The 12,004-nt window shown below is 43.2% G+C and overlaps 1 protein-coding gene across 2 annotated transcripts in view; it reads right to left on the reverse strand.

The window, feature by feature from the left end:
* GRIP2 (glutamate receptor interacting protein 2) overlaps positions 1 to 12,004 on the reverse strand; it is a 157,322-nt gene that overhangs the window by 78,369 nt on the left and 66,949 nt on the right. For both annotated transcript variants that reach the window (XM_066613706.1, XM_066613707.1), the window contains exons 4-7: positions 11,839 to 11,984; positions 8,991 to 9,077; positions 7,773 to 7,848; positions 6,888 to 7,033 (exon numbers count right to left, since the gene is read on the reverse strand). In XM_066613706.1, the coding sequence (XP_066469803.1) occupies positions 6,888 to 7,033; positions 7,773 to 7,848; positions 8,991 to 9,077; positions 11,839 to 11,984 (455 nt within the window). The remainder of the gene's footprint in view (positions 1 to 6,887; positions 7,034 to 7,772; positions 7,849 to 8,990; positions 9,078 to 11,838; positions 11,985 to 12,004) is intronic.

Here is a 12,004-nt window from a genome sequence, read left to right on the forward strand (position 1 = left end):
ACGGTTTAAGACAAGAAGCTGCTATACCTTGCTTTCTGGAAGGCCAAACTAGATGCAGCAAGTTCTGCCACGACTGCGTACCTACAGAGGGGTTGAGTGCTTCAGTTTCAAGAACAGACATGCAGGCAAGAAGGGATGAACTCTCCCCTTGCCTATCTCTCCCTACAGCAGGAGTCAGAAAACTTCCTTCTGCATATGGGCCAGACACTGGGTGCATCAATAGTAAAAACACATGTACATTCGATACATATGTGCAAACCTCCCAATTAGGCTATAGAGCTAAGAAAAAATAGATGGGCACGGTATGGAGAGATACATGACCATACAGACTCAAAGTCAACTTCTGCTCTTGGTGTGCTTATACTGCACTGTAAGCCTTACAGAGATAGAATTACAAACTTGATTTTTAGGGCCACTGCAGGCCAGGTGGATATATCTTTCTGGGACATTGGGCCAGGTGTTTTAGGGTGGTGGATTATATCCGGCCCATAGGTTGTAGGTTGCCTACCCCTGTTCTAGGCAACCCGTTGCCTACCCCTGTTCTACCCAACAACATTTTAATTTCACAGCACACTGACAAAGCACTAAAATTATCAGAGCACACCATTCGTTTTTTAACAATTGACAAGGCACACCACACTGCTGGCCGGGGCTCACATCACCCAAGGACCTACTAAAAAATGATCCTCCCCCCAAACTCCTATGGCACACCTGCCTGGCCATTTGTGGTACACCAACGTGCTATGCCACGGTGGTTGAAAATCACTGGTCTAGACCCTTGTCTATACACTTTTCCCCCGTCAGGGCTACAATACCAGAAGTAAGCTCACAGGATAGAAAGGAGGTCAGGAAGGGAAGGTCAGCTTCCCACAACCACATGCCCCTTTTACTCCTTACATCAATTCATCTCAGCACTAAATTTCAATGCAATCTGCAGAACAGATGTAATTTAAACACATGGATTTGCTGCTGTCATCAGAGCTTCCCCTCTCAAATTGTCTATTTTGGACACACTCTCCCACACAGAACCATAACCCTACTGAGTGGTAGTACAACCTTCACCCCATCCATTAAACTTGTTTAGGGATGCCAGTTGCTTCTCTTTGCATTTTCAAGCACATGCATGAACATGCTCCAGTATAAGTACTGGAGTACATATAAGTATAAGTACTTAGTACATGCATGCTAAGGCACTGTACTTCAGTTACTGCCTCATTCTTCAGACTTCTACATATGCACAGTACAGTAGCTGCTGCTGCTTCCACTGCTCATTGCCCCAGAAGGCTCTGTGCCCTGATTTCCCTGGGTGGGGGGGGGGGAGAGTGACAGCCTGGTGTGCGTTTCTGCAAGGATTGGCTATGATTTGGAGGATGCACTGCAGAACAGAAAGCTTTCACCACCACCGTACTCGGACAGGTAATCCTGGAATGCCGGATTCTGCCCGTGGGCAGGGGTTTGGAGGCCCCCGCTCTAGGGCAAAGGGGGGGGGAGAGTGGCACTTGAGGGTGTAAAAAGGCCATGCTTCAGCACTGCACCTTACAGTCCTGCAAGTGGATGAAATGTTTCCAAACATTAACACTAACATTCTTTGGAAATTTGCAACCAGCTGCAGGATTCACCACCTGCAGAATGTTGATACGTACTTTTCTCACCTGCGTAAAAGAAGAATTACTTAGTTACTTAACCATGTATGTCTTTACTTCAAAGACACATTCAGTTCATTGCTTACCTTAACTCTCAGACAAACCCCTGAAAAGGGTATTATTCTGACTCTGAGGAGTGGATTAGGAGCTCTCAGTTGTGTGACTGGTTTGCAAATAAGTACAAACTTTGTGCACAGTGAGGGGCAGACCCACAGAAGTTATTTGAAGAGTATGGACACATAAAGCTACTTTACCCTTGCATCAAAAGCATATAGCAAGCATTGCAGCTGGTCTTCACAATCCTGGCTCTGAAGATTAAGATGCCTCCAAATCTCCAACAAATTTGTAAACAAGAATTTCAATTATGGTAGAAGCAGCAGTGCTGGCACCAAGTTGCTGGGGCAAGCAACCTGGAACAAAGACCTTCACTTGAGGGGTTGTGTCCCCACAACCTATTAACTCCAAAGTGACCAACAGTGGGGGTGAGTAGCAGTGGCTTTTCCCACCCTCCCTGTTAGCAAATGGGGGGAAATGCTTGACAGCATCAGAAGTTCCTACCTCCCCAACCAGCCAGTTGAAGCATCCTGTAGAGTAGTGTTCTTCAGCCTTGGGGTTGGTACCCCAATGTGATCATGAAGCCACAGTTGTGGTGTTGCAGCAACTTACAGGAACGAAAAAGGTTGAAGACCACTGGACTAGAGCACCACCAAGTAAAGGGGAAAGCATCTGGAATAGCCCTTCAGGTACCAGGAGATTGTATCCCAGTTCTGCTCAGATTCTTAGCAATTGTGCTAAAATAGCTTTCATTAGTAGTGGGGATTCAGGTGTTGGCCTGGCCAAATGGGTCCTTTGATGGGTATGAGGCTTTAGCTAGTGCCCAACCTGGTAGTTCTTGATACTCCCCATGCAAAGGCGGCTCTCTTCACTGACCAAAATTTTGCAGACATTTTCCTGCTAGGACGTTCAAAACAATGCCAAGAACCTTGTGCTATAGAAGGAAGCCTGGAAATAGGAGTCTTACCCCCACACTTGTCATCCCTATATTGAATACTTCAGAAATAAAACTGTCAGAATACAGGAATACATGTTGGCCGATACAGGGAAGCAAACAAAATTGAAGATCTATCTGTGCCTACAAGGCAGAAAAGCAAGAAAATATTCATTCTGATGTGTTTTATTTCAATAAGCCAGGTCGTATCAGCATCAAGCAACGGTATACAGCAAATATGAATTAGACCCTCTGTCTTCAAAAGCCTATTCTTATATCAGTTAGTTGCAATCAAGGCATCTTTTTGCTCATTTCTGTCAATGCATATCTAGTCTATTCTGCAGTGCTCTTTACTTTTCTGACTCCAGGAGTTCCTTTCAGGAGCTACTGCATAAGGGACTTGAGTCACAGTTGGAAAGATGGTACACAGAGCAACGTAAGTCTTACCAATATGCTGTCACCCCTTGTCTCACACAAGGGTTAAACAGGGATAGCTTAACCAGAAATTGCAGAGCAAGAAACATGGGATGTGCTGTTGCCTATTTGGGGCTTTTCAAAGACACATGGCTGACTGCTGATGAAGCTGGAAAAGAGGCCTGAATTGGCCTTTAGTCCAGCCCCGCAGAACCCCATATAAGTGTGTTCACTTTATTCCAGCCCCCCCTCCCCGCCCACCTTCCCATTCTCAGAGATGAGCTTAGCTGGGATCTTTGTGTGGAGGATTTTCCCTAAAGATGGTATCTCTGCCCAGCTGGGCCACCTGGGTTTTCTTGATCTCATCAGCCATCTCTGCACTGCCCCACTCAGACCCCACTACCTCCCACCAACCCAGGCTTTCTTGGGTAAGCGAGTGACCCACCAGTTAATGGAATTCAGCTTTCTAGCATCTGCCCTATTGACTTTCCTGTCCATTTTTTCCCCTGCCTTTCTCGCCATTTTCCAAGCACAGCGCATCAAGCAGAGTAGGTGCAGCTGCTAAGTGTGCCCATTGCAGCATCAGAAGCTTGAGGGCATGCTGTGTAAGGAATAGGAAAAAAAAGAAGCAAGCTGCTGCGGCGCTTTCTTTGTTATTAAGTGTTTTTCAAAAATATGGCAGCTTTGCACATGCCACTCAAAAATTGTGTGCCACTAGTGGCACACATGTTGCAGGTTGGCCACCCCTGCCCTATCCTACTGCCTTACACTGGCAATAGGTTTAAATTGACATATTAATACAGTATCTCTAGGAAGAGTTTAAACCAATTAATTCTGACCCCTTCACCCTGCCCAAACATATGGCTTGAAATCTTCACTGGCGGAAATACTGCATGACAAAAAGACACTCGCTGACACTCTTTTAGTAACACATTCACAACAGTTTTCCATTGGGAGGACATTTCTATATCCCCTAATTTCCTTTAGAAACGCATTCTATGTGGCGGAAATGGATAGGCTTACAGGGATTTTGGATCAATAGCGCAAACCTACACAGATAGAGCAATGGAGACCATTTTATGCTTGGTTGAAAATGAAGTTGTAGATGTATAAGATAGGGCATTTAGATGAATATATTGTATACATGATATATTATACAGGATATGATATGATAGATAAATGATATTAAGAGGCTAAACTAGAAGAGGAACAAGATTAGAAGATATGTATTGATTGATTAGATATATTGATATATGATTGCTTGCACCCTCCACCTTTCTGTGTTTGTTTTTTTGTGTTGTGTATTGAGTTTGTGTTATGTGTTGTTTATATTTGTTTGTTTTTATGTTGGAAAATAATAAAACATTTTAAAAAAAGAAACGCATTCTAAAAAGTGGCTTCATTTGCTTCCCTAATTTGGTGGTAATTTGGAACAAGAAACATGGTAATATCAGTCATTCCTTTCTCGAGTTCAGATGTGTTCTGGTTCATAGGCATAGTGGGGGGATGCTTTAAAAATAGCCAGTCCAGTCTGTTGCCCCCCAGAGGCATTGCACTCTGGTACAGTTCACTGAGTTTCCACAGCCAACACAGCTTTGGACTCAGTGGTAACTTTAAATTCATTATTTGCACATTCTGTTCAGTATTTGGCTGTACAAACCATTCTAAAATTGTTATGTGTCTTCCACTCAAGGTCTGTGACATTCAAAGGCTTGAGTAGCTGTTGTGTCTCAAGACCGTGTTTTGCAGTCTAAGACTGGGCTTTGCAGTCTAACAGCTGTGGCCCATAAATGCAAAGCAAATGGGGGTGTCACTATTTCTCTTCTGCCCAGGAATTGGCAGGAAAGAGTCCATTTTGCTTCTCTCCATGGAAGCACACACGGTCCACATATTTGGAAGTGCCCTAGCTCCGGCTACTCCATGAACAACAAAGGAAAACTAGTGCTATTTTGAGTGCTCCAGTTGCAACTCTACAGTCAGTAGCTGCTCATCTACATGAACATAGATATGAGTGGTATAAAGTTACTATGTACGCTCTTCTGTAGTACCTCTTCTGCACTGAGAGCTATGTGGACTCATCTTCATATATATTAACATGCAACACTGCCCAATCCTTAGTCAGGCTGTTGGTTCATCAAATGCAATATTTCCCCCCCCCCACACACACACACACATTTTTATATTACTCTTCCTCCATTTACTTTTCACTCTTAAAGCCTGAGAATACAAAGCTTGTTTGTAGTTTTTAAAGAAACATCTCAGAATATTATCTGAACTAAGGCAAGTATATCAATACACAGACACACAATTTTCTTGTATTTACTGACACTGCAGATGGAGTACAAGCGCTGGGACCTCAAAACAGGAAGGTCTAGGCTTTTGTTTCTGACCACCTGTCTACAGATTCAACACTGGGTGCTCTTTCTTTGCCCCAGTTGATTACAATGTTGCCCACAACACAGTCAGTCTTCTCTTTTTTCATTAAATTCCTGCTTTCATTGAGGCCCTTCATCAAGCGGCCTTGCTCTGCAATTTTTTCCTTTGTTCAACTTAGTTACTTGCCCCTGTTACACAAGAAGAAGTTCAAAAGGCTAATTCTTGATGCAGTGTGGTTGGAAGCTAAGGTTCCCTGCTGTTTAGTCAACAGCAGCAAGTCTTTCACCAAGGCAGGTTCATTTTCCCAAAATCACCTCTGCCATGCATGATCACCTCTGGGTCCACATATTTTTATCAGAAGTTCCACAGATTACCCACTGTCCTTATACTAAAAAAAGTACCCTCAATATTTATACCAGAGTACTCATCTGCAACATAAATACTTCTGTTATGAGCCAATTTGTGATGTTGCACCACTATAGTTAGCTGGCACATCCAGTAAACTGGTGCTGGCAAGTGATACTTGAAAATCTCCTTTGATGCCTGATGGATTTTGTATCCACCAAGAGTAATCTTCCAGTTGCATGTCAGGGAACACCACATCCCAAACCTGTTAAACCACTGGTTCCCAACCTTTAGGAGATCATAGACCACTGAGGCAGAAATTGGAATTGTTGTGGACTATACGCAACCTCCCACACTGCACACAAAAAATACATCTGAGGGTTCCATTCCCAGGGGTTCCATTTGCAGATAAGGAAAACTACAGATAATGAAAACTGTGGGTATTTGAAACCTGCAGTTTTTGCCCCCCCCCCAAACAGCCCAGAGCTGAGCTCCAGTCAGTCTCGAGGCTCTCCTGAAGCCTACAGAAGCTGTGGGTGGACATGCACGACCTCTGAAGACTTCAGAAGAGCTTCCGGAAGCTTCCAGCTTCCACCTCCAGAGGCTTCAGGATGACCTGCACCACAGGTTTGAGGACTCATGGATGAAGAAATCCATGGGTACCAATCCCACAGATAATGCAGCCTGCCTGTAATTAGAAAAGATTCATTAGAGATTTATTATTTATAGAGAATATTTGTGGTTTGCTACTTTTGCTGCCAGCTGCAGCTATTGCTGCAGGTGGTCTGTTCTCCGCCCTCTCAGGTGGTCCATGGGGGACTGTTCGCTCAGAGAGATGCCGGAAGTGACCAAAAACCTTTTTTCCCCGAGATCTCGTGGACCACTTATCAGGACCTCATGAACCACCCGTGGTCCCTGGACTACAGGTTGGGAACCAGTATGTTAAACAAAAGTGGTCCTGGCTATGCTACCCATTTCTTGACTCATCTTAGTCACTTATCTATTGGGAGCAGAGTCCTGTTTTGAGTTCTGCTACAACATAAACTTCATACACAGTGTTGCGTTGTTCTTCCTCATCGTTAAAACATCTTGTTCCCCAGAGCTACAAAGGTCCTTCTTACCCATTATGGTGACATCATACTCAATCTGGAAAAGGGCCTCCTGGTTGCACTGACGCAGGATATTGAGTGCATCAGCATGACTCACACTGTGCAGGGGTATCCCATCAACACTCAACAGTCTGTCTCCAATTTTCAAAGACCCTTCCCTGTAGAAAAAATTGTATGCATAAACCCTTGACACACACAAAAAGCAGTGTGCTATTTTATTGCTTCTATTTCATGCAAACCCTGAGCCTAAACTGGTGCATGCAACGCTTCTCCCCGGCACATTCACAAACCATTAAAGCAATCTCTGGTCTCTTGTGAGGTGTGTTGGTTGCTCTGGAAACATAGCAGGAAGTCAAATAATGTGGGTGCAAGTTTTTACATATACTTTTGTTGGCACAAAAGCAATGCACATGTAGGTGCAACCAAGTCAATAAAGGTATGTCTAAAAGAAGATTCAAATGTGCAGATGTGACACAGTCCTCTAGGAAGAAGCTTTTCCCCAATATATCAAACTGGCCACCCACCATGAAAATTTTGTGCCAGTTACTAAGTTTTCAATTAGCATTCAATCCAAAAGGCCAATCTTTGGATTTAGCTTGACATTTATTTCCCTTCTTTTGAGTGACCTGCATTCAAACGATCACTTAGAAAAGGATATAGAAAGGCTCAAATAGCATGGCACACTCAAATACCAATCTTAGGTACACCCTTAAGATGTGGAGCTGCTAGGAACTACAGGCTTGGATGTTGGTCAGTGAAACATCTTTATAGTATCACTGCTAAGGATTGCAATATGGCTACAACCCTACACACACTTTCCTGCAAGTTAGCCCCACTGAACACAAACGGACATACTTCTTTGTAGACTTGCATAAGATTATGCTGTAAGAAGATTACCTGTCTGCTGGGCCACCTGGCCTAACATAGGTCAATACTAATGGCCTAGATTTGTGCCAATCTTCATGGGCACCTCCTGTTAAAAAAAAAAATTGCAGCAAAATCACTCATAAACCACAATGCATAGATACAAGAAACCTGTATTGTTACAAGTGAAAGACATGAAGTTTTTTTGCATAGAACCGCCAACAGCTCCTATGCAACCACACACTGGTAAGATTATAAGCAGTTCTTGAAATTTGCTTTATATGCCTGCTAGCTTACAGCCCAATTCTAACATCTGATTTACAGCAGTGGGAAAATGTCCTACTGCCATAAAACTGCTGCTGGTGATTTGTGGAGTGTGTCACTGGTGGCCATTTTTGAGCTGCCACCACAAATGGGTGGCAGCATCAGAAGCCCACTGTCAGAAACCTGCTCCAGCATAGGTAAGCTGGCACAAAGGGGGTGGGGGCAGTTTGTGGCTGGAGAGGGGAAGCAACGAGGTGTTCAGAGGTGTTCAGAGAGTGGTGAGGTAGAAGGTGGATTTAGTAGCAGTCACACACACCAGAACCTATCCCCTCTTTCCAAAATCCTTGGACGTACACCACCAAACTGAATACGTACGCCAACGCCTGAAGGCTTACATGAAGGAAGTAAAAATGTTTTTAACATACCCTCCATTTGCCTTCAGGTCACACACTCCTCCCCCACTATAGTATGCAGCATGCCTTTATAGTGTGGCAGAATGCTATAATGTGGCGAAGGATAGAATTGGACTCTTAGAATAGGGCTTTTCAACCTTTTGTAGCAATGATTGCACCTGGAAAAAGCAGTACTTGTAAAAACAAGAGATGACAGTCATGCATAGAAATGGGCTATGTGCCCCCTAGTTGGGTCTCCAGACTGCAACCTCTTTCCCCAAGCCATGCCTCTTTTGAAGGGCCAGGCAGTTGCATAGCTGTAACGTGTGCATTGCTGAACCAGCACCTCAGCCCTTTCCAGTTCTAATGGGGACACACCAGACAGAACACTGCCACATGGTCATCATGGGAGAGGGATGAAGTACTACTTGCCATACCATGAAGTATCACTAGTGGTTCTCGTAGTTTCTCTGGTTGAAGCACCCCAGCTTAGTGTTTTGACTTCCATACAGTGCCTAGCTTTATTGCATCATTTCCTTTTCAGGCACTGGTTCAGCTATATGGTTTTATCATCATTGGCTGAAAATAGACTGACCTCGTAACACAAATCCAAAGCTGTTGCCTTCTTTGTACAGGGTCACTTCAATGGTCTTTGGAATGATGCCAGCGCTATTTTCTGGAGCTAAAGATAAGGAAGAAGAGGGGCAAGTTATATCTTTAACCTGCCATCCCCTCCTTTTTAAACTCTGGTTTCAATATTATAGCATTTACTTCATACAAACTTGCAATATGAAAGACTTTGAATTAGATGAACGGAATGGTTAAATACATAAAGCTGTTAAAATAATTGCATTAAAAATACAGCTGAATGTGTTTGCTAGATTGCCCCCAATCTGTCCTAATTAATACATCTGTAGCATTAAAGTGCACCCTTGCCCTTTTCTCTGAAAGCTTCAAAGCTGACTGCACCTTTCAGAAGCCACTGGCTCTTGCCACAGATGTCTACTGAATTCTCACATTTTTACTATTTAAACCAGCTGGTTGCGTTTGATGAATAAATTCAAACCCTCACAGCTAAAAGGATAATTTTTGCCTACATTTTGATTGAGATCATCATTAAGTAGTTTAAAATAATTCAAGAAAAAACATTTAGTATGAGCCAATTCATTTGGTACTTCATTTAAACACTTGAGGAATGGAAATAAAATGACAAGTCTAGAGTGCCAGACCTGAATTCACACTGATTTTTCTTCTCATTCTTCCCTCATGCATCATGTTTTTACCTTCAGAGTGTTAGCCTGAGGGTAGGGTTTGTGTTATTTTCAATTTTAGCAACTGCAGGCACTTAAAGGGTTATTATCTTGCATCAAGTAATAGTGTACCACACACATTTTATTTTCTTCAGCAATATAATAATAATAATAATAATAATAATAATAATAATAATAATAATAATAATAGGTATTTATATACCGCCTTTCTTGGTCTTTATTCAAGACTTTATTCAAGGCGGTTTACATAGGCAGGCTTTTATTAAATCCCTATTAAATAGGGATTTTTACAATTTCAAGGAAGGTTCTTTCTTTCAAGAACAACTACATTCAAGGTGTTTCATTCCGATCTGGCTTCACATTCTGGCCTCCATCCTCCCACGCTCAGAGCAGATGGAATTGCTCGGCTTCAGCTTGTCAGCTGCTCCAAGGTCGCACGGTGCCGGTGGCCTCAAAATGGCGACCTTGTGGATGTTATCTTCAGGCAGACGGAGGCTCTACCCTCTAGACCAGACTTCCTGCCCAGACCAGACCTCCTGCCCTCCTCCTCCTTCAGCAACACATTTCATCCAACACAATATTTCATCCAAATTAAATTTGTTCCTGAATATTTCACCACTTTAGTGGGGGGGGAAATCTCCATTCAAGTAAGAACATGAGAAAAAGAGGCAAGATGTCAGCTTCTATGATGCTATTTGGAAATCATGACCCACAAACTGAAGATTAAGGTCAAGAACAGCAGTTGTGATTTTGTGAACAGATGAGAACATGATTAGCCCTTCTGTTTGAAATACCCATGGAGAATAAAATTAGGACATGCTTTTGTATGATCAGCTATTGGAGGTAACAATTTGCTTTCTACACCTGTGAGCACTTGTAAGCAATTGGCAATGCTTGAAATTTTACAAGTCACACTGTTCAGCCTGAGGGAGAATCTGGGCCACAGTACCAGTGACATTGAAAGCATTCTCAGTCCTGACAGGCTGTGTATTTGTTTAGTTAACAGCAGCTATATCAGGCTGTTCATGGGCTGAAACCATAACAGACAGATAGGACTTGAGCCACAGTACCTGTGCCACAATCTGATCCATGAGACCTCCTTGATCCAGCTGCTATCAATCCATGTATTATATGCCATATGCTAAATAAATAAAGATCCAGCTGCTATTTACAATGGGGATAAAAGCTCCCATTGGCACCAGTACAAAGTAGTTGATTAAACAGGGTAATAGAAGTTGGATTGGTCTCCAGGGATTGGGACTGTGAGTTCAAGCCATAATCCCCATCCTTGCTGTGGGTCCCAACTTGGCTGCTATTAACAAAAAGAAAAGCTAAGTCCATCAGGGCTAATTACGCTTTAAACATCATATGTAGTTTGGTTTGGAGTAGGGATGAAAGCACAGGGTTTTCACACAAAAATAAAACCAGTCTCAGATCCTTAATATATGGTGGTGTTTAGAATCCAGAAAAAGTCCCTCAGTCATAGTTATTAGCCCTACAGAATCCTCTTCAGGAGGTAGCTACCAGTACTTGTGCAACCGTAATGAAAGCAGGATAGAAACAGGCTGACAATGAGTTTTTAAGATTCTGGGCGGTGTTCTCTAGACATTCCACCTGCCTTCCCCCCAAAATATTTTTACAATGATGTGTTGGGAGCAGATCACTGATTTGCTGCCTGATCATTTTGAAGCAAGAAAGATCTAATCAGTCACTTCCTAGGCAGGGTGTTAACAGCAGGCACCCATCATGCTGGAACAAAGGGAAGAAGTGGGAATGGTCCAGAAGCCAGACTCTAATACAGAACACGCCATGTAGGTCTATTAGGAATTTTCTCTGAAAAAGGTGAAAAGATCCAGCACAAAGAAGGGGCGAGGGGAGGAAGGGTCACAATTTTGTACCTGCTTTGCATACAAGATGGTGCAGGCTTGAAACAAATCTCCAGTTAAAGGGGGATAAGATGGCAGGGCTGAGATCTGGGAGGTCTCAAGACCTCCGCGTGAGACTTTGGAGGACTGATACAAGTCAGGGTAAGACACACTGGGCTAATGGATCAATGGCCTGAAGGAGCTTCATGTATTCATATAAGGGCAAGGAAGACTGCAAGGAAGCCACCTATATCTTGAAATGTGACTGAACGGCAACACCAAAAACAGTTGTCAAGAAGGTACCAACCGGCAAGGGGGAGCTCATATTCCACTTCCAATACTACCCTCTCCCCTACATTCTTCAGCAGGCTTATAATTTCATCATGCCGCAGTTTTGTCAAGTTAATCCCATTCACCGACTTGATGTAGTCACCAACATTAAGCTGATCACTCCTGCAACGTACAAGATTTTA

The sequence above is a fragment of the Tiliqua scincoides genome, chromosome 2, assembly GCF_035046505.1.
Source record: "Tiliqua scincoides isolate rTilSci1 chromosome 2, rTilSci1.hap2, whole genome shotgun sequence".
Taxonomy (NCBI): domain Eukaryota; kingdom Metazoa; phylum Chordata; class Lepidosauria; order Squamata; family Scincidae; genus Tiliqua; species Tiliqua scincoides.